The sequence below is a fragment of the Tympanuchus pallidicinctus genome, unplaced genomic scaffold (genome assembly GCF_026119805.1).
Source record: "Tympanuchus pallidicinctus isolate F22 unplaced genomic scaffold, pur_lepc_1.0 scaffold8, whole genome shotgun sequence".
In the NCBI taxonomy this organism is placed as follows: Eukaryota; Metazoa; Chordata; class Aves; order Galliformes; family Phasianidae; genus Tympanuchus; species Tympanuchus pallidicinctus.
In genome coordinates this window covers 6,937,466-6,965,021 of record NW_026294802.1, presented here as the reverse complement: position 1 = coordinate 6,965,021, position 27,556 = coordinate 6,937,466, and the positions used below count along the sequence as shown (strand labels likewise).

At 39.8% G+C, this 27,556-nt stretch overlaps 1 protein-coding gene across 6 annotated transcripts in view; it reads left to right on the top strand.

Moving 5' to 3' along the window:
• The window catches only part of DGKI (diacylglycerol kinase iota), a 214,458-nt gene extending 187,145 nt beyond the window's left edge, over positions 1 to 27,313 (top strand). For all 6 annotated transcript variants that reach the window (XM_052668696.1, XM_052668695.1, XM_052668698.1 and 3 more), the window contains 5 exons: positions 7,675 to 7,712; positions 9,262 to 9,382; positions 16,301 to 16,337; positions 18,643 to 18,742; positions 19,883 to 27,313. In XM_052668696.1, the coding sequence (XP_052524656.1) occupies positions 7,675 to 7,712; positions 9,262 to 9,382; positions 16,301 to 16,337; positions 18,643 to 18,742; positions 19,883 to 19,999 (413 nt within the window). In that variant the 3' untranslated portion in view covers positions 20,000 to 27,313. The remainder of the gene's footprint in view (positions 1 to 7,674; positions 7,713 to 9,261; positions 9,383 to 16,300; positions 16,338 to 18,642; positions 18,743 to 19,882) is intronic.
• The last annotated feature ends 243 nt before the right edge of the window (positions 27,314 to 27,556 follow it).

Below are 27,556 nucleotides of genomic sequence, written 5' to 3'. Positions count from 1 at the left end.
CTTAGGATATTGGATAGTGGGAGCAAACAAATACATTTTGGAAAAAGTTTCAAAATCAATCAGTCTCTGCCATAGTCAACAACAACAACAACAATAAAACACCAACCAAACATCTGTACACTGCATGTTTGGAATCTGTGAACATTCAGATCTGTGAACATTCAGCAAAAATGCTGAATGTTCTTATTTTTATCACAGTTCTTATGCAGTCTTGAGTCTGCTGTATAACTCCTTTTGTAAGTCCAGAAACCTTTGCCTGTTTCCTGTTCCCTTGGCAGACTGCTCCTTCAGGAATTTCCAGTTTTCAGAAGGGCTTGTGAGAGACTTATTTTTTTAAAGATATAAATGCATTTTGCGCATGAGAGTAATTGATTAGTGATTCCTTCTCCTTACCTCAACCAACCCTTGAGCCATTTTCCATTGTATTTTCTCCCCTTCTTTCATTGAGGAGAGAGAGTGAGAGAGTGGCTGTGGTAGACTTTAGCTACCCATAAAGGTGAAACCACCACACTGTCAAATAGCAGTACTAAGCTTTTTGTTCAGACAGATTCCTTAGTAGTATCTGGTCTGGTTTTACAGTGTTCTCTTGAAAATCAATGTTTTTTCCCTCAACACAGCTTTTCCTATATATAGCTGTAAGAAAAAAAAATCAGTGCTGAGGTTTATGATAGGATCAAATATCTGTTTCCTTATCTTGACACTCATATAATAATAGATTCCAAAGGGAGTAGATGTCTCTTACTAAGGCTTGATTGACTGGGATGTGAGTCCAAACTGGGTAGCCCATATTCAGAGAGCTTTTCCGTGTTTTATAATGATGAACATTTTTAAGTCCTCTTCCAATGAATATAAAGTTTTGGGTTTTTTTTTCTGCAGAATTCTAACCCAGTATTTCCATTGGCCATTTTGCTTTGCTGCGTTTATTTTTAGTTAGTCTTTTGACCCTCATACCCACACAGATATATTTATTTCCATTTCTTTTTTTGGGAAACCCCTCAATGCATGAGATTTTATTCCCATTTACTTCTGTTTGTTGCCATCTTTAGTAGTTGTTTCCAGTACTTGCAGGTGCATAAAAGACATGAAGAAACGTTTAATTGCTCTTTCCTCTCCGCTTAGCTTCAAAGAGAAATGTTTAAGCATCATCAGCTTCAGTGAGACTTGAGACTGTCTGCAGATCAAAGACCTGCCAGCTTGCAGTCATTCCAACAAAGCATTATTAATTTTTTATTTAATTTCTCAGTTATGTAGACAATCTGGAGTACATATTTTAAAGGTGGTGGTTTTATTTTATTTTATTTTATTTTATTTTATTTTATTTTATTTTATTTATTTTTTCCCTCCCAATAACCTTAAAAGCAGATTAAATATTAAGAAGAGGTGACTGGCTTATAAAAGCTCAAATGCAGAGATTTTCAACTTTTCTTCACTGTGGATCCCTAAAAACTGTCTGTGGTACTGGCAGACCCTTTTAGATATGTCAGCTGAGATGCTAGTTTATCATTTTCCTCGTGGAAGGGAAGTAGTCATAAAATCACAGGAATCATAGAATCACAGGAACACTAAGGTTGGAAAAGATCTTTAAGATCATCCAGTCCAACCATCAAATCATGGAGTGACTTGGGTTGGAAGGGGACCATAAAGATCATCAAGTTCCAACTGCACTGGCACAGGCAGAGTTGCCAACCACGTAATCAAGGACCTAGATCAAATTGCCTAGGGCCCCATCCAGCCTGGCCTTAAATGCCTCTATGGATTGGGCACCCACAGCTTCTCTGGGCAGACTGGTCCAGCACCTCCTTGTCTTCTGAGTAAAGAACTTCTCCCTGACATCTAATCTAAGTCTGACCTCTTTTACTTTGAAACCATTCCTCCTTGTCCTATCACCGTCTACCCATGTAAAGCGTTGATTTCTCTCCTGCTTAAAATCTGCTTTTAAGCACTGAATGGTTGTGTAAGGTCTCCCCTGAGCCTTCTCCGAGCTGAAGAAGCCCAACTCCCTCGACTTTTCTTTGTAGGAGAGGTGCTCCAGCCCTCTGATATTCTTTGTGGCCCTCCTATGGATCCATTCCAAAAGCTCCATATCTTTCTTGTGCTGAGGGTCCCAGATCTGGACTCAGTACTCCAGATGGGACCTCACAAGGGCAGAGCAGAGGGGAACAATCCCCTCCCTGTCCCTGCTGGCCACCCCTATTCTGATGTAACCCAGCATACTATTGGCTTTTTGGGCTGCAAATGCACACTGTTGGCTCATGTTAAGTTATTCCACTTCTCCAAAGAGGCCTGATCCATCACCTTTTCCTGCAGGCCAAGGTTGAAGGTCAGTCTGCAGTAAAAGAAAGATCAGCTCTGTACATTTCTGTATAAGTTATGTTCCTGTCAGCTTTTCATATTAGGATTGATATTTACTGGATTGTACAGAGCTTTTACAAGCAAATTGTTGTTTACAGAGAAAACAGTGTATTTCTGAATGATAATCTATATAGACTACACACTCACTTGAGAGCTTAGCTTTTTGAGTGACTGAAATAGTTATTATTGATTTTGATAAAACCATTGATTTTGGTAAAACTAGTGCAAAATTATGAACAGGAACTTGTTTTCTTATCGTTTTTTGTAATGCTGAACTTTAATAACTCAGAAGACTCCTGCTGTGTAAAAAGAACACTCTTCTAGTCAGGGTCAGCTTTTAACTTCTCAACATGTAAAACAGTAATTATTTTAAATTTCTGGTTCTGTGAATTTCATAGTCCTCAGCAGTAATAAAGAATGGGGAATGTTCTGGAAGCTAATGATAGGCCAAGTTAAGTTTAATAACAGCGAAGAAATGTGATGATGTCACCTTCTGCTGCAGGTTTTTTTTATTTTATTTTTTTATTGTTATCAGCCCAGCAAGGCTTGAGTGAGGCAGCATTTGAAGACGTGATCCTTAAGAGTTCCCTGGAGCATATCTGGCAGGAAATGGAGATGTACGCCAAGGCTCATAGTCAGATGACTCACAGTGGAACCCTGAAGTCTAATGTATTTGTTATCTGCTTCTAACCAGAAAGAAACATCCAGCACTGAAATGTGGATGAGATGTTAATTCCAAGTTCTTTGTCTTAGAAAGAGCTGGATGGCTGTAGCCACTGCCTGATAAATGAGGTTTGCACAAGGTCCTGAATATTTCAGATCATCACTTGTCTTACTGTGTCTTCTGGAGGAGCTGAAGGCTTTATCAGCCCCAATTTTTTTACACTTTGGAGTTATGTTTGGTAAATCCTACCAGAATTTCCCATGTGCTTAAAAGCAAGATTCCTTGCTTACTGTCATACATGGTCAGGTGCATAGTTAGCCTTATAATTTTCAACCTGTAGTAAGATGTGTTATCATAAATAATGCTTTGCTTTCACACAGTGCGTTTTGTTCTTATACCTCGAATACCTTATACCTGCACTTTAATCGTGGATGTGACAAGTCCTTTGTGCAGTACTTATATCTTAAAGCACTTTTAAATATTATGCTCCCTCCACTGATGCTCCCCAGACCTTCACTAAAGAATTCCCTGAAAACAGCAATAGCTTCAAAGAAGGCAAATGGTTTTATCATTATTCACTATGGCTTAGTTTGCATGGTAGTAGCAGTTGTAACTGTGACCTAGAAAGCATAAAACCAAGTGTGCAGTCTGGCTAGTAAAATCTGGAAGATATTTATGGCTTATGGTTGTCTTTACTCACATAAAAAGACAGATTAATTCTGTACTGCTGATGTTGGCAGACTGTAGAACCATACTGTGCTTTGAGATTCTTTTCTGTCATATCAGTAGCCTAGTGCTGAGACCCACTTATGTCCTTGGCACTGAGCTGATCAGCAGCTTTGGGATCAGAGGGTAATTTTCCTGCATGGCAGATGGGAAGGTGTAGTTGTCGGTGGCTGAGCCTTTCCTCACTCAAGATGGTTCTGATAATTGTCTTTATCAAATATTGCTTCTGAAGAAAGAAGATAGTGGCAACATCTTCTGTCCCTCTACTGTTTTTCTTTCTTGTGATACGTTGCAGTCATAGGTCTGTCTTTGTTTGCAGTTACATTATGAGAATGTGCTAGGCAGCTTTTGAGGTCTGTGCTGGAGTGATGTACAATCAGTCTTACGTGAGCAGTTAAACCATTCCATGGTTGTTTTTAACTACAGGCTGGATTCAGTGACTCAAAGATCCCTTCCCACCCTGATATTCTCATGCTGCAGAAATACAGAAAGCTTCTGAAATTTGTGAGCATAAGCGTTATGCACCAGACCCTTCATAGCTCTGTTGCCCTTCTCTGGACATGCTCCTGGGCCCCAATATCTTCTAGTGAGGGGCCAAAAACTGAACACAGCAGTCAAGGCATGGCCTCAACAGTGCTAAGTACAAAGAGAAAGCTGCATTAGTTTGCAGAATTACCAGAATTCAAATACCAGTCTTTTTAACATTTTTTTTTTTTTCCCAGTCAGTGGATTATGTACTTGTATTTAATTTATAAGTCATCTGTGTGTCTTGTTTCAGTTTTGTTTGTAATGTGGCCAACTTAGTGATTTAAGTTGGCCAAGGGGTGATTAGAGCCAGGTGTCAAAATTCATCCAGTGGAGACTCAAAGTTGCTGCTCTCCAGCAGCTGTTTCATGCATGATCTGTATTTCTGGATGTCCATATCCTGGCAAGCGAAGTGACTGTCAAGATTCATCATCCTGGGAGTGATTTACATTTGCTGGGCATTTCAGCAAAGCAATTGCTCATGGTACAGAAATGGAGTAGGGGCTGTCTGTATGATGCAGACATAGAAAGAGTTGAACTTTGCTGAGAAGGCAGCCCAGGGTGTCTAGCACTGTGACAGCCTAGTTATATGGCCAGACCACTTGAATCTGAGTCTTGTCAAGGTGTCACATTTCATCAGCAATAAGTCTGCTTGTTAAAGAAATGAAAAGAGTAATAAAACATTTTTATTAGTCATGAAACATATTTGTCACACGAGAAGTTGAGGAAAAAAAGAAAAAGGCTTGATTTAAATATTTTTTAAATTAAGTAGTTTTTGAAGCATCTTTAAGACATGAAGTTATTTATGATTTAAAACAATTCATAACTCATGTTGTATATTACACCAGTGGTGCAGCGTTGCTCAGAAGACAAAAAAAAATGCTTATTTTAGTGATTTTAAGATAGCTTGGTATTGCATGTTAACTGTGTTTTTGTCCAATTTCTCATTCAACTGTCTTAGCACTACCATTTTCTTACTTGCTTTAACCGCTTCTTTTACAACCAGATAATTTTTGCCCTGCAACCCCTCCTCCTGAGTATGCTCACCAACCCCATTTGAGTTTACAGGGTTAGTCTGCTCAGCAATAAGTGTGTGCAAAAGTGAGCTCTATTCTGAACCTTTCTCCATATCTAGTTCTATAGCTTTTAAGTCTCCCAGTATTGTGGCTTACTGTACAGAATTATTTTATTGTGATCTCATCTACTTGTTATGACAGCTGGTTTTGTTGATCTGTAGTGCATTCATTTATGCAATAGGTTATACTCTATCAGGGTACTTAAAATCGTTTGCAGGTAGGCTTGGTAAAAAGAATGTGATCAGCTCAAAGCTAAGCACCTACCTAAATGCTTAGCTGGATTGGAGGCTTAGAGAAGAGAGGACAAGATTGCTTTAACTTTGTTTAATGTGTTTAAAGTTGTTTTATCCTAATATCACCAGGAAAACCTCTGGTTATGAGTCCTCAATGCAGAAGACTTGCCAGACTTTTATTTTGACTTTACAGTTTACTGGATCTCCTGGCTTTTCTGAACTATAACCTCAACTACCAACTCTAATTTGCATGAGAAAATGTATTTCTGTCTCTTAAGTAATTTTAAGGTAACCATATCTTAAAATAGAGAATGTAGATGGCAATGAAAAGCTGGTGTCACCAGTTCATTTGATTTCTGCATGTGTGAGGAGACCAGAATAGTTACACAAGCCCAGACTGCATCAGCCCACACAATAACTGTGGCTCTGAATGTGAATAAGGACAAAAAAAAAAAAAAAAAAAAAAAAAAGATGAACTGAGTAGCATAAGGGCCACATTCTTTTCTTGTATTAAATTAGGCAGAGCCAGCACTGGAACTACAGGGGAAAAAAGATTACTGTACCCCACTGAAAATGAAGTCCGAAGAAAAGACACAAATGTATTTTTCCAGTTCATTATCCTACTTGATGGTGTTTGACTTCTTCCATTCCTCAAAGCAGAGTGCCCTGGTCCCCACAGGCACTAAGGGATTTACTAGACTTAGTTTAACTTATGATCGCTGTAGGACTGCCCTAAATCCAGTGTTACAAGGAATACTTGTTATTGCAGTTCTTGCTTTCCTGAATGAGAAATTAGCTGGACTGAATTTTTGCTTTTCCTATTGCTCTGAGACTAGGGCATTAGGTGTCACTGAGACCTCTGAAAGCTGTATAGCAGTCCAGATGTTTTCAAAGAAAGGAATGTTTGCTGAGTTGTCTTTTCATACTTCTCCTTTTCTGCCATGTCACTTCTGGGGTTGCAACAAAAACTCCACATGGAATTCACATTGTGCAGTTTCCTGTGTGTTATTTTTCAGATACAGGTCCTTATTATAGTTTTCCTTCTCCCTTGTTCCTCCCTAAATGAGCTTTTGGCATCATTATATCAAGGATGGCACTTCAGCAAATACTTAACCTGATTGCACTGTCTAGAGTTGACAGAAATGGGCTTTGGCATTCTTGAAAAAGAATGAACTGAGGCAAATGTTTAATGCTTTTTATGATGCAAACCAAAAAAACTGCTTTCCCAATAATATATATAATATATATATTTTAATTTATTATATAAGTTATAATAGTGAGAAAGCGGGAAAAGGGTGGTTAATTGTTATCTACTAGTACTCTTGCTCAGTGCAGCCTATACACAGGACAATACAGAGTCTCAGGCTCTTGCCTTCCCTCTTCTTTCTAATGGGCTTGGGACAAACAGTTGTGGCAGTGAGTAGATCTGGGCTCTCTTCACTGCCTTATTGTGATTCTTTGTTCACTGTGCCTCTCTGTCTCTTTTTCCTTCTGTGTCTGTCTAAATTACCAAAGGTAAAAGGATGGGAACTGGCTCCTGCTCTGTGTTTGATCTTGCCTACCAAACTGGTGGGACTTGCTGCATTCTGGCAGGCCAAGATGTTCTTACAATACAAATAAATATTAAGAAATCTCTGATTTGCCCCTCTGTTTTCTGTGGCTTTGGACTCTCAGTGTATCTGATGCTGACTGACCACTCCACCATCAGTCCCACAGTCTGAGCGGTCTGTAGGAATCTCAGGTGTTTGGCATTGATATCTTCAGCTATAGCTTAGGTGCCAAGGTGTCAAGTCCATCCTGTCTTGAAAATTCTCTGAAGTGCCACAAAGCAAAACTTCAGACAGAAACACGCAGTTCCAGGGTGTCATTGGAAATAATGGTTCATTGTCCATACATCATTCATGCAACATGCGTAGTCTTCCTTCTCCCTTCTCAAAATGTCAGTCCAGAGTCCTCACCAGTTTTAATGGTATATGAGGATACAAGTGGATTGAAGCGCCTGTCTTAACTTGTGCACACAGTGAGATGTGTTCTCAGTTATGAGGCCATATACAGAATGCTTTCTACCTAACATTAATTTTCTGTTTGTCTTTTGCAGCACTTTTACAGGCAGTCATAGCTGGTGATCTGCTGAAGGTAAGCACAGAGTACTGAGTGTCCACGTTTTCACAGCTACTAGAAGGTTTGATATGCTGTAAATTATATCACACCTCTGCTCAAAACATAAGCAGACTGCTGTAGGGACTGCTGTCAAAAGCCATTTTACAGCCTTTCCAGGAAACCCGGAGTATTAGGAAGCACATCAGTTAGGTGAGGTGTGAAATTTGAGTGAATAGGATCTTATGTTAGGCAGCACCTTTCAGCCTAGGGTCCATAGTGCACTGTATAGAGCACTGTGTCAATTATCAATAGAGAAATCATGTACTGGAAGATGTAGCACTAGGCAACAGTGTAGATGTTGCAGATGTTGTTTTAGATGTTTTATTGCAGTGATGTTGGTGGCCAAGCAATTAGAGTTGTTAGAGACATCTTAATATCTTCCTAGGCAACCAAAGACCAGGTAGAATGAAACTCAGTTTGATGCCTTACTGTTTGATAGATGTCTCAAAACCAATAGCATTTTGGTATGGTCAATTTTTGGTACCTTGCTTTGGTAGGAAAAGGCATCCCATGTAAAAAGCCTTGTTCTCTAAGTCTGAAGTTCTATGCCTGACACTTATTCAGGCTGCTTGTTTCAGTAGCCAAATAGGGGTTTGCAAACATGTCCCTGAATTTGAATGAGGAGTGTGATTAATGATTGCAATATTATCTGCAAAAAGCCAGCTTGGAACCATTCATAAAAATGACAGTACTGTTAGGGCAACCCTTGGCCTGCAGATATACCTTCTAATCTTTCTCCCCTAGTGTGGCAGCTGCAGCATCTAGGGAATGTTCCTCAAGCAAGCAGTCATTAAAATATTGTTCCATTTCTGTTACTTGAAAGCTTTTTGCCTGAGTTTGCTTTGACAAGGAAACTTGTCCTTCTTCAGTTGTCATGTGTCATAAGTAATGTCCCACTGTCACCAGCTACACCCTCTTTTCTGCAATAATCTGTATTACAGAAAGAGTTTACAGAAAATCTGAGAACTGACTAGTGGATGTTGCCTGTCCTTGTCTTGGATAGTGCCTTCCTCTTGGAGGACTCTGAATAGAAAGGAGAGTGTGTGGCAGCTCAAATCCAGCTCCCTATAGATTTTTGAGTCAGAGTTTTCTGGTTTAGTCAGAAGGTGTTTACTTTGGATATGCTTCCTTTACTGATTAAAAAAAGTGAAATTTTCAGGAGATAAGCCAGAATTTTCTATTAAATACATATATTTTTAAATTTCCTAACAGCTTCACTGTAAGTGTTTTTGCAAGTCATTTATAGCAAGCAATAATTCACCACCCATAGAGCAGCAGTGTCTCATTGTTCAGGAAATATGATCTGCTTTTGTTAACCCATATAATTGTCAATGCTTCTAGTTTAAAATATCTTTTTTTCACTGGGGCCTAAAAGCTGGCTTTAATGTAATATTACATTTCATTGCATTGCATTCTTGTACTGATCTCCTGCGGAAATTAATACATGATTTGCCTGCATATCTGTTTTTCTGCTTTTCCTGCATTATCCTTCTTTATGGGTATGCATGTGTTTTTTTTTTCCTAGTTCATAGAATGCTGTAAAAAAGGAGCCAATTTGCTAATCCAAGGACCTGACCATGGCTCCTTGTTGCATCACGCTGCCAAGAGTGGGCATGGCGAGATTGTGAAGTATATCCTGGAACACGGTGAGTCAGTGTGCAAACCTGCAAAGAGCTGTACTGCAGCCGAGTGTGTCAGCCAGGTGAAACCACACAGCACAGCATGGCTGGGAGCATTCTCACTCGTTGTCATCACCCTCAGCCACTTGTAGAAGGCGTGAGCAGGAGACTAGGAATGTGGCGGCAATGACAGGAATGGCTCCAGATGAAAGGAAACTAAAATGAGTTTTGAGGAGAATGGGAATTTTCACAGTTTCATCAGTTGTGATGTTTGAAGACCCGGTGCGATGATCTAGTTTGCCCTCTGGCATGAGACTGCAAAATTAATTTGTATTCCTATTAAAGCACGTGTTGTAGAAAGGATCTAATCTGTGCAAAATCATGAACAGAAATGGAAAGTCCCTCCTACCATTCATATTATTTCAGTATTTAATAATGCTGGTTAGGAAGCTATGCATTTGTTTCTAGACTGGATTTGCGTAGTTTCCTTCACAACCTTCCAATATTTTGTATCTTTTTTTTTTGTTTGTTTTTCAAGTCCATCTCATAACAATAATCTGTGATATCCATTTAAAATATTTATATTCGTATGCTGTGAGCTTGCCATTTCAGTTTTTTCCTTCAGACTCTTTTTATGTTTGTCAGTAACAGGATCACAGGCATGCTTACATGGGCTATGTAAGAATTTGCATTTTACATATGTTTGAGTTAGCAGTACTTAGGAGTTTCTGCCTGTTCAAACTACTGTGATCTTGTTGACTGCTGGAAAATGATATAGGCCATAACAGCATGACAACTACTCACAAATACAGAGACTATCTCTGGCAATTATAATGTATTAGCTAATGCCTGAAAGTTGCTACGGAAGTTTCACAGAGAGAAGAAAAAAGCACTACACACAGTAAATAAAGAGACAATAATACATCTGTTAACACTGGTTTTAGTTGGAGTGGGATTTAGCTTCAGTTTGGCTCTTAAAGCTTAGGTTTTTATACGGTGTGATATAGTCAATAGGTCTAAGTTCTGCATGGGTCCATAGATAACATGCAAGGCCTGTAGAACTCATATCCTTCTGGACTGCCAGCAGGAGCCTAGACAAACATCCCTGTAATTCCAAATTCATACCAAGGCTTACCCTTCAAAATATCATAAAATATCCATATGTGGGCAGCTGAACTGTTCTCCAGTTATTTGGCTAAGAGAAGGGTCTTTTTTTTTGTGTAGAGATACCTACATCTGATAGATACATATAGCTGGCCTTATATCCAAATTCTGGCTATTTTTCTCCGATGTTGTAGCAAGTCTTACTATCACTAAATTTACTTCTTATTTGACTTCTCTGGATCATCTCATAGGTTACAATTCATTTATATGCCTCTAAATTCTGTAGATAGACATAATTTCACCTAATTTTCTTAGTCTTTCTTGTTTCTTCTCTTGGTTCGCATGACCTGTGCCACTTCGCTCTCAAGGATACCTCTCCAGGACTTTTCTTAGGCACACATACCTTAAATTACAGACTGACCCAGTTACTATTCTTTCAATGAGGGTTTAAAATGAGATCATTTAAGCTGGTGAGGATGTGAGCAGGAAATCCATGGGAATTTTTTAAGTGAATAGAGAAATGTAGGGGATTACGGACAGTTAGACAAAGACAAACCAGAAGGTTGAGCAAATGTCAACTCAGTTTCTCTCTCCCCCCCCCCATCCCCCTGTCCCCAAGGATGACAGGAAGCTTTTGCAGCTTTCCAGACATATGTCCTCTCGGCTTCTCCAAATGCATTGTTTGTTTAACATTCTCTGGGGATCAGAAAATGCATGGGACAATGCTCTAATAGGGGCCTCCTCTTTCTCCCACTAAGCAATTAATGAATCTCATTTCTACCCTGGGCACTTCTCAGTCACAAACAAGCTCTCTTGCTGAATCATCATCATGATGTCCTTGTTTTTATGTTGTTTCTCTGGCACCTGGCATCTTCTCATTAATAATTAGTGTATGAGACCTCATCCAACACTATTAATATCTGAGGCTTTCCTTGTATCTAGCTTCTTATTTCTGCTAATTGACACACTTGATAAAAATGGATCTTACTCTTCTTTTGGCCATTACTTTTGTCCACCTCTAATTCCCCCATAGTTTTTCTGTCATAGAGTTTATCAAGAACACGTGACTAGAGATGGTTAACATTAATAAGAGCTCCACAGCAAAATACTCTCCAGCTACAGTGCAGGAATTCCGTTATTAATCACAGAGAAAATCTTCTCAATGTAGTTCAAACAGTGACCAACAGCAACAAAAAAATGATTGTTAGCTATCTGGTATGAAGCTACTGGGGTGAATTGAATGTGGTGCAGGGGTGGTAAATCCCTCCTTGCCCCCAGCAAACACACCTCAGGCACAGCACTGGGACTGTGAAGAAGAGGAAATGGTGTTGTGCTGTCTTTTGTGGTGATGGCTTTATGCTTTCTGCAACTATGCAGGGATATTAATATGAGAGATTACATTGTGATCTTGATCAGAATTATTTTAGATGTTAAGGGGAGGAAAATAACCCGTCTCAAGACAGAAAAAAGCAGAGATTGGTCAAACAAAGAGATTGCTGTGATACATATCAGTGGACTGGCATGAGTCTGGAACAGCAGCTGAAGCAGCAATGTAGTAGTAGGTGTTAGAACAACTGAAGTGTAGTAGTTGTTATAACAGCTGCTTACTGCTGCAGGAATGGTTGTGTTGGTTGCTGTTCCTTCAAAACAATTTCTCTCCATCTCCAATGCATGAAGGGCAGATACACAGACCTACATGTTGTTCAAGAAGCCTTCATAAATCAAGGGTCTTTTTCTTGTATTGAAAAGGTCACCTTTTAAGATCTGTCTGTAGCTGGGCTAAAAAACACTTTGCAAGAAACTGAGGGCCAAACTCAGTAGGTATCAGAACCACATGTTTTTTTGCTGCAGTCAACTATCTCACGCACCAATGCTTACACATTAAAAAAAATTAACTATTTATTTCACACAGTTCAGTAGGGAACACTTAAGAATCTCAGTTAGAAAAGGATCTCCTAAATCATTGCCTGTATTTGGAATCAAACTTGATTTGGAATCTTCATCTGGAAATGCTGAACTGCTTATAACAATTATTGAAGACAAGCAATCCAATATATATCTTCTCTACTTTTCTTCTCTAGAAGCTCAAAAAAAAATGCAAGTGTTCTGTAGTTAATCCAGGGAATGTCAGTTTTCAACAGAACATTGCTTACAATTGCTTAAGAGTTTGCGTTGGAAACTTCTGGTGGAATAGTTAGTTCATGTCATTCTGAACATCTTTGTGACCTCTAACCTCACTGTCCTTGTTCCACTAGATAGCTTCCTCTAGTAAACAAGAGAATGCATTTGTTGTTATTATTATTAGAGTTTTTTTGTTTGTTTTGCTTGGAAAACAAATTCTGCTATGACAAAGATCTATAGTGGGGACAAAGCCTGTTGAAGATTGAGTTTGTCTGACATTCACTGATAGCTCTAGATTTGCAGAATGTTTTGTAGCAGGGGGACATTCGTGAGTTGCTTAAGTAGTAAACAGCTCAGATTTCCTAGAAGGCACAAAATATAAAATAGTCCATTTTATTTTCTAGGTTTACAAAATTTGAGGTTAATGTGAGTGAGGGACAGTTAAAATGAGAGACATCTTCACACAATAGAAATTCAGAGCCAGAAGACGCTAGTAGTCCAAGACAGACACTGTTAATCTTCACATCAGGTAGAAATTAGGAGTGCAAAGTTGGGGGAAGACCTGAAATAGTTCTACTTTTGCAAGTGAATGTTATTTTAAAAATAATCCTTCCTTGACAGTAATGAACCAAACCTATTTTTGTCCTGTATGTCAAAACCATAATTAAATGATTAACCAAAGAAGATTTTGACTGATGAACTCCCAGAAATGCTGCTAGTGAAGGACATTACTGTTAAAAACAGATTCACTTCTTCCCCATTTGTACAAAGGGAGGGACTGACAGGACCAGGGACTGGCAAAGGTTAATAACTGTGGGTCTCCTGTGGGTAGCTGTAATCACCTCCACTGGAGAGGGCAGGGTGTGTTACAGGCTTGGAGGCCTTGTAGACTGCATGGTGCTGTATATTTTGGAAATGCCTCTTTTTGCCTCTCTTTTATGTTGTAATGAACTCAGCTAAAGGGCAGCTGCTTTTTAGCATCTCCTTCTCTTGCCTCCTCCTGTCCCTAGCTTGGCCTGAGAAATTAGAGAGGGGCTTTGGTGGAGTGAAAGGGGGCAGAAGGAAAGAAGGAAAAAAGTTAATAATTCTACACAGACAGTCTATTGGAGATGTGAAGTAAAGAAAGTGATCTCAGCTGGGCTTCCCCTCAGTATGTCATGCTTTTCAGCTCCTTTCAAGCAAACTTCTCCCCCCTGTCCCCATACTGCCATTCTTTAGTCCCCAAGCCTCTCTCTTTCTCTCTCTCTTTCTCTTTTTTTTTTTTCTCCCTCCACCTCTCCACACATTTCTATCTTTTGTTTTTATTTCCCCCCCTGCTGTTTTGCTTGATAGAAATCTCACTCATGCATTTCCCTTCCGGATTTCTATGGGGTTATTTTGTCCTCTCTCTCTCTGCGCCTTGGTCTCCTTTTCTTTCTTTGCCTCTTGTCCTGAAGTAAAACAGTCGCCTCCCTGCTGGGTCAGGATGACAGTGCCGTTAGCTTTCCCAGTGCCAGCCCTTCCCACGTATGTGCAGCTTTTGTCCCAGGGCAGAGGGGGATTTGGAATGGTCGGTTGGCAGCGCCAGGGAGACTGATGTAAAAATGAGGTCCAAAACAGAGGGGAAAGGGAATTAGGAGGAGAGCGTGATGTGGTTTAAGAGAAGCACAAGCAAAACAAAGAAGAAATAAAGGAAACAACTCAGATTGAATGTGAGTTGGGACCATATACTTTTAGAGATAGGTCAAAGAGAATAAAATGAATGAATTCTGGCACCATGTCATGCTGTAAATTGATTAACTGCAATATCTGGCCTTAAGTCTAACTGCGATGGAGTCAGGTTGCTCCCATTGGATGTTTTGTTTTGAATGGTTTACTGGAGAACTCCCATGTGCACTGATAGGATGTACTTGGCACCTGTTAGTTGTACTTGTAGAATGCTCACTCAATCCTTAGTACTTGGCTCCCCTCCTGACCAGTTTTCCTTTGTCCTTGGTTTTCTTTCTCACCAGACGTACTCAGTTCCAGCTCTTCTGTCCACTCAGATCTCATTCTTCTAATTTCTCTCTTTTTTCTGTTCTTGCCAGATAAGAATGTGCCCAATGCGGCCAGTTCAGATATGTTGCTGCACCATCACACCACAACCTTCATTGTCCTCTCTATGAGCAGAAACATATTTTTACTAAGTTAACACTGCAAGTCATTCCTTGTACCTTTCTCTAGGAGGTAGTATTGCAGCAAGCCATGGGAAATGGCTTATTAAACCTTTATTTTTGAAATAACATGGCTTTCTTTAGTCCTGAGAGATATTATTCATATAGCTGTTTTTATTCATCTAGTTGTTGGTTGTTTGGTTTGGTCTGTTTTTGTTGTTTGTTTTTTGTTAGATTCTTAGCTATTCTTTTTCTCAACAAGGGAACTCTGCTTAGACTCCTGTATCCTTCTGTGCTTATAGGAATTCGTAGTTTGTGATTACTCTTCTATTGGATAGGGAGCTGTAAATCCACAACAGCTAAGTGAAACCTCTGTGTGGTGTAGCATGAGAGTTAGGAGAGTGGCTAATGAGCTTGGAGAACTGCTGCAGTAGGTATGCAATGCTCTATGCGCTGAGTTCTAGGCATGCTACCTTTTTGACCACCTCTTTCTCATGATGGTGGAAGGTGAAGGGAAGGAGCTATCTGCAGTTCCGGGAGCCATGGCAACCAGCTCTCCCAAACATACTACATATATATGTTATAAAAAGAGTGAGGGAGAAATGGACTGCTCAGATCCACTTCAGCATAGACTCAGTGAAAGAAGTGAAGAGAGGTTGTGAGTAGGCCTTTGTGAGTAAACAGAGTGAAATTCCTCAGTTTCAGGTGAGATTTGCCATAAGCTCTTGAGGACTCTTGAATTTGAAAGTCAAAGTGTGTTGAAGAGAAGGAAAATTCCTGTGAAGTTTCACTATTCCCTTTGCTAAATGCCTCATACCATCTGGCAGTATGCTCCAGAGAAGTGGAGAGGAGAATAATAAGGCAGACTAGAAAAGGAAAAGTTCTTCTCATTCCAAATGCTATCCAAATCCTAGCTTTTCCCTGTCACTGTAATTCAGCAATGGAATTTATTGCTGTAGACATCTGCCTGTAGTGAATATCAAGAACAAAAGCACATCAACAAAATGAATTTTTTTGTCTCACTTAACAAAAAACTTTTCTATTTTGCTTAACCTTACTTTCCTGATCATTGCTGACCAGCAAAGTACAGGATTTGCATATCAATATAAGGACTGCTGGGAATATTCCACCCTGATCTACATTCTGTATAGTGCTGTTAAATAGAGTAGCACAGGGATGTCATTCAGGACAGAATTTGGCTAATTTCAACTTCCTAATGACATTTTCCCTCTAGTACTAACAATAGATTGTAACTTGCAATATATCAGGGTTTCCATTATATCAGCATTTCCAATGTGCTGTGCTTATGTGAACCACTTAATTGAGCAAGGTGAAGAGTGAGAAAATAAATGCCATGAATATTCATTCTCAGTATAATTTAGAAGCTGCTATTCCATGGCACTGAGACTCCAGCAGTGACTGTGTATTCAGAATTTTGCTAGTGCAAGGGTTTGTGCAAGCAAATGTTACCTTGAAGCTTGGTGTATCTGTGCCAACTGAGCTTTCTGTTGATTTGTTTTACATATTCCATATGTACATTCGCATATGCAAACAAATGCTATATAACATATTTGACTGTCTTTTGCAGGTCCTTCTGAATTACTGGACATGACAGACAGTGAAACGTAAGTACAGTCTACCCTGTCTGCTTTTCACAGTATTTGTATTATGTTAGCCAACTTCGCTTGTTTTTCAAAACGGCCCATCTCTTCAAAAATAAACAAACAGAAATGCCTTCAAGTCTGAAAACAACAGACACACACGTAGCTTTCAGGCCTAGAACAAATGTTTCTTGAATACCAGAAAGGATTTTCTTTCTATTGCTTCCTATTTCTCATAAGTCTTTCTAGAGAGATTTAAGTCCTGCATTGTGCTTTGATGTTTCCAGAATCTAGTCAATGAGGATCAACATGAAGGCTTGATTTCAAAAGTCAGGACAAGAATTTTCTTATTCAGTGCTGGATGCTCTGTCTTGGTTTTTCTAAATGGACACAACTTGTGCCATCAAAGATTTCTCTCAAGTAATTAGAAACTCAATCAGCTCTAATATTATTAAAAAAAGACTTGACTTTACAAATCTCTGTATAATCAGGGTATCACAGTAATGTATATAAGTTGCTGTGAAAGTAATGCTTTGGTTTTTATTTTCATGGAAAATATAGCACATGCAAAGAACATAAGAACACTACTTGATAGAACAAATTCCCAGCTACAAAACACTATTGTTCCAACATAGGTGCCATCTTTAGCTGTGCATTTTCATCAGCAGTGAACAAGAACCTGCGTCTGCACACATGACACTCTGCATGGCCATTCAGAATGTAGTATGTCTTTCTTGTTGCTGTTGTCAAACACCACCCCCACCATTTCACTGTGCTCACATCCACTGGTTGGTCTCCATAACAAGTTCAACAAGTGTCAATGAATGTCAGTAGGTGCTATTTTTTTCTGCATAGAGGAATTCAGTGACACACCTTTGCTTCGTATGCACTTCCATGTCGGATGCCACTCTGTCAGAATGCCCCTCTGCTGCCATCTGCCTTATGGCAATAGAATGTAACAGAATATTGGTAGAAAGATTCGTGCTTTACTGCCATACCGCTATTTGTCTTTGATACTGTGGGAAAAAAAAAAAAATGGAGGCATTAGTTTTGGACCAGTTCTCGTATAAGTGATCCATAAATAACTGTGGGAAACATATAGAATGTATGAGAAACAAAACAGCCTTTCCCATAGGGGTTAAGCCTATCATTACCCATCTCACAACATCCTCTTCTTTAGCGACATTCTGTTAGTTCTGCACGGGGTACTTATGGCAGTCCAGCAGTGGTGAAGTCCATATGCTCCTTCTCCTTGTACAGTGGCATTGTGGAGACTTTGAAATAAAAGTGCAAGTGAATATAGCTATGAGGGCTTCCCTTTACAAATGTTTTCCTATCACTACCTCTTGAAAATGAAAATTTTTCTTTTGATTCTCAGAGTGAAATCAGGTATCTTCTCCACCTGAATCTAGCCCTCATAAATTAGAGATAGATTACAAAGTTGCCTGTTAATGTTTAACTTGCCCTGTAATTGGCTGAGACTGAAATTCCTTTCTGGGAATGTATGCTCTTCTACATCTGTCTTATCACAGGTAATTCTTATCATTTTTTATCTTGGAGTGCATGTAATTGCCCTACTTGTTTGACTGTAGTACTACAGACACCTCTTCAAGCCGATCAAACTACTTTCCTCCTATTTCTAGTCAAAGATGAATTGGCTCCTTTAACCTCATTAGTACAGTCGTTCTCAGAATCCTGCTACAAGTAGACCACCCTGAATTAAGAACTTTGCAATAAACCTGCACCTACTACACAGCTTTCTGTTCTGAAAAGCATGTGTTCAAGCTTCCTCAGTAGCTCGCTAGTCCAAAAGTACAAAACAAAAACACAGATCTCCTCTCATGCATCCATGATGGTCAGGTATCAGAACCAGGGCAGCAAGTGTACCAGTCATGGCTTTGATGAGCATGATTTTTCTATCACGCCTCCAAAAACAGGAGATTCAGGAGAGAAAAAGCAGGAAGATAAAAGTATTGTTCCAGCATAGCCTGCTATGAAATAAGGTGTTTGCTTTGTCTCTACAGCAGAACTGCGGGTTGGATGGGAATGTGACATTTTTGTTTTTCTGAATACAATATTTCTGAATACAAAAATGTTGTGCCTGTTTCTTTCCCACTTCTCAGTTCTCCAACTGCTATTTGTGCACTGCAGGCTTTCTTACTGAGTCAAAGGATGTAGGTGCTAAGGAGGAGAGTGCACAAGTCCGCCTCTGCCAGGAAGAAGCAACCTTGCAGAAATACGTCATCCCTTTCTGTTCACTGAACCTTCTGTTTCATAAACGTTGATGAGTGTGATGTGTCTCACTGCTGGTTTCTGTACTTTGGTCTAGGGGTGAGACAGCATTACATAAAGCGGCCTGCCAGCGCCATCGTGCCATCTGCCAGCTCCTGGTGGATGCGGGAGCCTCGCTGAGAAAGACGGACTCCAAGGTAACCCAGCTTAGTCAACGAGTTATAAAGCACTGCAGCCAAGCGAGACTGATCAGCATCCGTCCCTGCTGTGTGTGTGATTGAGGCTTCCCTGTGTGTGCCAGGAACAGCTCTTTTTACACGTTTTTACTTATAAAACTGTATTGATTCAAACAAGTACAAGGGACTTTAGTTCAGTCCCCAGTGCGGGTCATCTTCACTATAGTGAGAGCTTGGCCTCAAACTATTTGGTATGTTGGGTGTGAATGAAGCATCTCCATGGCACAGCAGCATCCTTGTCTTGTGTGGTCAAAAGAGAGGTTTATGGGCAGGGGCCACCTGGGGAAGTCTTGGTTTTTGATTGCACAGTGTCTATGAGACTAGATTGTTGTAGTTGACTTGCTTTCTGAGGATGGCTAACCATCTTTTTTTGTCCTCGCTTGCCCCTGTGTTCATTGGTGTGACACTAACCACAACTGTCTTTCCATGTAAGCTTGGAGAAAGAAGATGTATGGGAAAAATTAAAACCTAGGAATAATCTGCAAAAAAACCCCAAAAAACAACAAAACATATAATTGCTTGGAAACACTGTACAGAATCAGCTCCACTAGCATTTCTGAATATAAGCAATCTATATCAGTATTTGAGAGATGCTCAGATCAATGGGTTCCAGAGTTGGAAATAGCTTTGCGCAGCAAGACAATAACAATTCCTGTCATGTTAAACTGCAGGGAGTAGTCTGTAAGCTGGAGAGAGATCATCTCTTTTTCAGATCTCTTTTTTCAGATCAGTCTCTTTTCCAGTACTATATATTGTATTTCTGCAACAGCTGGAATCCAGATAAGTGGCTTTCTGAGTTGTTAATCTTCATCAATCGAGAGAGCAAGAATGGTTTTGTGGAGATTCTATTGCACTATTTACTCACATAGCCACTGCACCCTAAGAATGAAAATTCAGTTCCTTCCAGTATGTGAGCCTTTCTGAGTAATGTATCAAAAAACATGACCTTGCAGGGCTCAATGATTTGTCTTAAACTGCACAAGGACCTTGAAATTCTTTAGAACCTCATGAGTCTGTAGTAATTCTTCTGGGTCATGCTTTCATCTGGTCTTCTAAATATGTTAGCACAACATTTTTCTTCCTGTTTTTTTATTATTATAGGGTAAGACTCCTCGTGACAGGGCTCAGCAAGCTGGTGATCCAGATCTGGCCTCCTATCTGGAAAGTCGACAGAATTACCAAATGGTTCCCCATGAGGATTTGGAAACGGCTGTCTGATATCTGAAAACAGAGAAGAGGATCTTCAGAAATAGCAAGGCTGCACCTGAGCACTTGGGCATTGTGTGAGGAAGAAGCTGATGGAATCAACATGTCTCTCGCTCTCGTGGAAAATATCAGAGGACATGCCACCAGTTTCTAAGGGCTACAGAGTCTTGCCACGGAACAGTTAGGTTCCATAAGTTAGCCCATGATGGATGAGGTGGGACATTCAAAGGTCTGTGGAATCCATGGGCCATGGAAATTTACCTTAATTGCTTCCAGCAAGTAGCATGAACTTCTCCCATGTTCATCTGTACAATTTATTAAAAAAAAAAGAAAAAGAAAAAGAAAAAGAAAGAGAAAGAGAGAAGTGAATGTTGGGGGAACCAAACTAACTGGGACATTGAAACACCTAACCAGGCCCTTCACCATCCCTACTTTTTTCTTGCATACCCTTAATTCTCCCATTCCTCTCACTTGTCATCTGTTAAATGATATCTGTTATCTCTGTGTCCTGGTCATGCAGTAGCAAAAAAAATTGCGTTCTGGAATGCCCTTAGGGAGAAAACGTTTTTACCTGCTGTGTTCCCTCCTTTGCTATCCCTTTGGAAGCTGCTTCCTTGGTCTTCTGTTACTGGAGAGTTTTTTCACTTTTGGAGAAGATTCTGCCTATTGCCTTGTTTTCTAGGGTTTGGGTCAATTTATAACAGTAACAAAAACTAACCTCCTCATTGTTGCTGCATATATGCTTATGGTATCCTGATGAGACAGTCATTTGAATAGAAAGGTTATCCAATATAGCCACGTTGTATGACAGAGCAGAAAGCTGCCCCTAGGGTTTCTTGCACCACCGCTGTACTTACAAGGACCGACTGGTTTCTGTCAGCATTCGGGCCTGACTAAAAGCTAATAGTTATTTTTTTTTTTTTTCTTTCACTTCTGGAAAGATGGGTTTTATGACAAGGAAAGGAAACCTTGGAGGTCACCAGTCAGCCATGAATAAATGAACAAGCACTGCATATATTGGGAACAGGAAAATTTCTTCTGACTGAACCTGTAAACTACCTGATTCCCCAAGGGGAATGGAAGAAAGTTTTAAAGAGAGGCTCTCCCCAAGAAAAAGGACAAGCATCAGCTCTTTACTCACTATAGGCTTGGAAATTTAAACTTGCTTAGCTGCTGTAAAGGCCTGCCATGGCTACTGTACTCATCTGTTCTCTGTCTTACCTCAAAGATTATAACTACAAAAGAAGAAAAATCAGACACACATAGACATACAGAAAATTTTCACCTTCAGGTTTTCTATCATTAAAGACAATTCAGCTACCAGAAATAGCAGAGCTTCCACTTTGCCCAGTTCTTATGAAGACACTTGTGGCCCACTTTTTGGCATAATTCTTGCAATAGATTTTTGAATTTTGCTTTGCTATTTGTTTTGACTGATCATGTAGTGGTTGGTTTCAAATGCATTTCTAGGGATAGGTCTTCGGTAGATGTCGATCGTCAAGATCTCATGCAGTTTGGAAACCATGGAAAAAACTCAGGTCATTGTTCAGATAAGTTTTACTTCCTCAGTAGAAGTTGTGGAAATTAAATGAATGAAAATCCTTTCTTTATTCTTTTTAAGTTTATCTTTTCCCTTCTTCCCTCCCTCTCCTTCCTTCCCTCTTTTTCTCCCTCCTTCCTTCCCTCCGTCCCTCTTTCCTTCCCACCTTCCTTCCTTTCCTCCCTCCTTCCTTCCTTTTCCTTCCTTTTTGAGTGATTCTTGTGGCAGAAAAAGAAAAGCTATATATATATATATATTATTTTATTTTTTTCTGTTTTCAAAAGTTTATTTGATATGAGCGAAATATTTCTTTAGTATTTCTTCCTCTGGAAGGAAACTATATATATTTGTAATCTATTGATCAATGGCGACATGAAATGTATTTTGTCTTTTTTTTTTTCTATCTTTATTCTCGTTTGAGAAATAAAATATAAAACCCAAATTTCTTCCCTTGATAATAACGCAGGGGCTTATGGTGAAGGTGTATATATTGGAAATGAATTTGGCAATGGTTAAAATAAATATATAATTATACAATTTTGGTGTATGTGAAACTTCCATAAGGAAGACCCTCACCCTCACAGTATGGTTTCATGGTAGGCATTGCATCATTTTCTAACTGTGAGAAAAGACTATACTGTAATATTCCTATATATTTGACTTAAAATATGAACGATGCTAGCATCAGTTGTATCTTTTTGCTGTTTTACTGATGTGAGAAACAGAGAGAGCTTCAGTGATACCAGGGACTGGATTTTGTCCTGTGCTGAGGTCAGACTGAGGCCTGAGCACAGGATGCTCAGTGAGCACTTTGCAGCTCCCTCATCCTTAAGTCACAAGAAGGTGGAACAATACAGGTTTGCTCTGATCACAGGTAGCCTCCAGAAGCCACGTATGAATTATTATACAGACTTGGGCCTGATCCCTGTTCATCTCCTGTAGTGCTCCTCTTGGTGCACTTGGGTGTCTCTTGTGCCCAGGGGTTGTGCACTGTTCACAGAAGGGGCTGGCTCTGGAGTAGACAATTTTCCTGAGCTCCTTTCTGCCATTTGGACTGCTCAAAGTAGCTGGAGCACACATGAGAGAGCCTGGCCTGCTTTTTTCCCTAGCAGCAGGAATGTGATGCTATGATGAGCGAGAGTTGTCTAGAAAACTTACTGCTCTGTGTACGCAGTGTACTGCGGAGGCAGTTACTGTGTGATGGAAATAAACCCCAGTGCTGAAATTAGGACAGGAGCTGGCTGGATGTAGTGCCTCTTAACATTCAAGGTGTCCAAACCACTGCACAAGTAATGCATTACTGGTGAGGTATTGTATGTAGATAACAGAGCATGTGTATTATTTTTTGTGATGGCTCATGCACAGCCAGGGATGTCAGAGCTTGGTTCGCTGAAGGATGAAGTTTTGGGTGAGGATACAGCAGGATTGTTTCTTATTCCTTCCCCCCTGCTGTGAGATTCCCAATTTTGGACAGCCACTAGAAGCAGGCAGACCTCAGCCGTTAATGGTAACACACACATATTGAATCTCTTGAGTACTTGGGATCTAGCTTAGTACAATATCATTTGTTCCTGCACTGTGTAGAGCCTGCTGGAAGCCCACTTAGATTACACATGAAACATTTACTAGAAGTGTCTGTTCTGTGGGTGTTGCTATATATGTGTGTATATTGCTATATATATGTATATTTATAAATATTAGTATGCATATATATAGACTCATGCACACTTTTAGGACTGTGCCATTTGAATAACAAGGTATCTAGGGATGCACAGATGCTGAGGCTGATGGACTGGCAAAATGTCGTTTTCCATTTTAATTTGTTATTAAGGAGGACCCTTTTCAGTAGAACTGAAGAGCTCCTGAATTGTTCCATTGTACCGGTTTGCTATCTCATTCTGGAGTTAAATGGAGGGAAATGAAATATTTATAACACTGATAAAATAAAGTTACTTTTATTATTTAATAGCATCAGTTACTTTTATTGTTTCATGCTTCAATGCTAGAGATATCATTCTGTGTTTTCCAAGGCATGATGATGTCATATCTTTCTCTCTAATTATAGCACCCTTCAGTATTGTGAGGAGTAAGGCTGAATGACTCATGCAAGACAGGAGGAGTGCAAGGCTAATTTTGCATTGGCTCACGGAATTGAACTCCGATTCCAGTGACTCTTTCATTATTTCACATGAAGGCTTCTCTGTAGGTTTACATTTTCAGATATCTGTAGGTGTTTTTAATGACAACTATCACTTTCACCAGCAGTATCAACTTGTGCTGTAGCCTGGATTCTGCTACGTAAGGACTGCCTTCTAGAAGTACCATAGACATAAAGAAAATAGAACAAAAATTATATTCTGTTGCCATTGATCTTCCCAATTGTATTTGCAGAGCTGATGCTTTGTGGATGAATAGTTGTGTTTTATTTTTTCTGGTAGGGCAGTGGGATACTCTTTAAGTAGTATTTAACATCTTCTTTTGCTCATTTTTGCCTTTTTTTTTTTTTTTTTTTTTTTTTTTTGCTGTGACAGTGGTGTGCCTGTTAATGAAAATCACTAGCACACAACCTCATGGTTGGAAGATGACTGTTTTCCTTTCAAGCTGTACTAGATGCCTGCTGTGGGGTGCAATTATGTGCTGACCCTTTCAGTTTCTCAAAAACGTGTTGAGAAGATCTGATTCTAGGTAAAAGCTATGAAATGGACAAGGTGCATTGGCAATCTAAAGTTTGCAGGTGCTTAGTGATACACAAGAAATATGTGAATATGCTGGAAGTACGGCTACTTTGAAAGCACTCCAAGGACAATTATACCCTTACACTTATATATTCCAGAAAGGAAGCAGTTCCTTATGCTGAGCCATCTGAGGTGTGTCATTTTCTTTTCTCCATTTTTTGCATCTTTCACATCAGACTAATATCCATGGAGGAGTACTTTGCAAGAATGGTGTTTAAGCTTCTGTGTAAGAACTCTTCTATTATACTGAAATTAACATTTCTTACTCCAATGTATCTGTTTTCCATTCTTCAAACATTATTTTCTCTCTTTATTTTCCTTTTGAAATCTGAGCCAAAACGACATTGGTTGTTTGTTTTCTAATTAATCTAAAGCCTGAAGTGTGAGTATCTTTAGTTATTTCAGTGATCCTCTTAGCAGCTTATCATATAAGTATGCCTTTCTGGATACCTGTGTGGCTACAGGGTATAGTATTACAGGGTTCTCTGTGGCAGTACTCATCTTTACATTTTGCTTTCTTAGCAACAGAGCGGGCAACTATTTTTCTTAGTATTGGATAGCTACAGCTTTAAAATCCCAGAGCTGCCTGCCAAGATCAGTTGATTGCAATGGAGATTCAGTAATGTGCCAAAAGTGGCTTGCCAGCATATTGATGAAGACCAGAATTTTATGCAGAGGATGTGTCTCAAGAGTCAGTGCTTTAACTCCCTTTGGAAGGGCAGGTCATGACTGCACTGTGAAAATGCTTCAAGAGTAGATATAACTCAGCCCTGCTCCCAGATCCTAGAGCAAACAGAATACTTAGAGGGGCAAGGATGGTTCAGTCTTTACTGAGGAGTTACCAGTCCCAATAGACTGCGGGAGTTTGGCATAGGCTGCCCCAAAGTAGGCTAAGTACCTGGATTCTCACTTCTGTACCCAGCAGTCAAAGGAAGGATTGTGGGTAAGTGTACTCCAAGCTGTGCAGTGGCACCATGCTTCTCCTGACTGCCTTACCCAATGTCCTGTCAGTACCAGAGCTCAGTGGCCTCTCTGGCAAATTTCCAGCCCTCCTGTCCATGACTATACCCACAGAGAGCAGTGTTCTCTTGTCCCCTCTACACGTGCATTGCAGCAACGGCCCCCACCTTGGCCAAGGGATTTCCTGGCCTGTGTATGGTGTGCTGCTACTGGAATGGGGGAAAATTCCTCCCTCAGGCCTTGATCATGCAAGTAAATTCATTACATTTGACTTCAGTGATTAGGCAGGCTTAGAGCTGAATAACCTTACTGTATTCAGCCATCAGAGTGCATCTTGTCTCCTGCCTTATTTATAGGGTGCCACATTCCAGTCTCAGCTGCAGTTTCTTGTTTCTCAGGTTTTTTGTTTTTTTTTTTTTAAAGACAATCTATCCTATACAGTACACATGTGTTCAGTTATACTGAGTGGGAAACACAAGCCTCTCATTTTAAAAACTCCTCATTCTGATGTAACACACAACTACTAAGAAATCTAAGCAGGGGGATGCTTTGTAACAAAAGCAATTGTTTCAACATAAACACGACTATAATTCTGGAAAGAATTCTATGCTTAGCCCTTTAAAAACAGTCTAGCTTATGCTTTTGTTTCCCTTTTATGGAGGAGATTTTTGGGATCCTAAACCAGCAGTGATTCTACTGAAACATGCATACAAGAAGGTGAATAACCAAGAGAACAGATGAGAGGTTTTCTTCAGTAATTTGCTTTATCCTATTTTTGCCCTCATCTACTAGAAACAGAATGCTGATAAGGGAATGATATTTCAGAGCTCCCCAATATGCTTTGACGTGCAAGAAATACACGCCATTTGTTTTAGCAGTATAGTACTACGTATGTAATTGCTTCATCTAAAGCCAGCCTCTTTTCTGCTAGCAAAGTGTAACACCTGGCTCTTCAATTAGTCCCTGTCTAGGAGTATGCTTGACGTGTAACCTTCCACTCAGCAAAGTGTGCGTGGTTGCAATCCGGCGCTCCATCATGACAAGTGCTGCAGCAATTAGCTGAGTACTAATGCATGAACCACACAGCAATTCATTACTTAGCCTTAACCTTTATTTTAATGAGGGAAATGGCCTTCTGGTTCCAACTGTCTTAATGACCTTCAATTATCACTTTTTTTCCTCAGCATGTGGCAGAGGGAGAGTGCAGTTCTTGCTCTTACAAGTATTCAGAAATACAAGTCTTGTCGAGGAATGGTTAGGTTTGTAGGTATGGAGAAGAAACTCAAGAAGCTCTTGAGCTTGATTCAACAGACATGAACAATTTCAACTTGGCTAATTGGGCTCTAATGGATAGTTTCCCTTATGTAGGACTGTAAAAAAAAATAAAAATTCCTACATGACATTCACGCAGAAAATGAAAGGAGGCAAGGTTAGAAAAGTAAAGCTAAGCTGGGTCCCGGGAATGTGGACTCTACAGAATGGATTATATAAGCATTGCTATTTTCTGAGCAGAGAGCTGCCAATGCTAACCGTTGAAGATCACTGTAATGAGTAATTCATTTATCACAATTATCATATGTATATCCATGTTTGGGGATGCCAGAGGTTTTCCTTCCAAATGAATGGTAAGAAAGTCGCATCAAAAGACATGATCACTACAGGCCACAAAGCAAATTACTGTCTTCCCTCTACTGTCCCCCAGCTTGGCCCTTTTTACAGAACCAGTGCTTCTTTTTTTTTTTTAAGCTCAGAAGCGGGGAACACTTACTGATGTGTTTGTTCTAATAGGGGCTGGGTGCAGCTGTGAGTTTTCTCCTGTGGTCTTGCCACTGTTGTAATAGTGTCCCTATCTCCTTGGCACGTGATAGCAGTATACTCACATCAATCTGAGAAAAGACGTAAGCTTGCTGGCTGCTAATGGCAGGAAGGAAATGGAACATAATTTTATTTAAATCTGATTTAAAATCATCTTGAATGCTCTTTGCATTTCCTTCCTTTTTTTATTTTTTTTTTTCGCTGTCATTTTTAGTCCTTTTTCATTGGAGTCTTTACTTTCTGATCAGTTTTCTTCCTTAGTTCACGCTGCCTTGATTTTTGACTGGAAAGGTCAAAATTATGTTCAGGGGTTTGGCTCTAGGACACTTCTGCTTGACCAGCATCACAGATGGCTGGATGTCCTCTGACCATTCCCAGCCATAGGTAGGAATATTAAAATTCTGCTGTACTGGGACATGGAGCATTAAGGGCACCTCTGGGGGTAACTGTAATGTCTCAGGATTAAGCAAATGGGAAGCCTCATGAACTTGGGCATTTTGCATGTGAGCAGTAGATCAT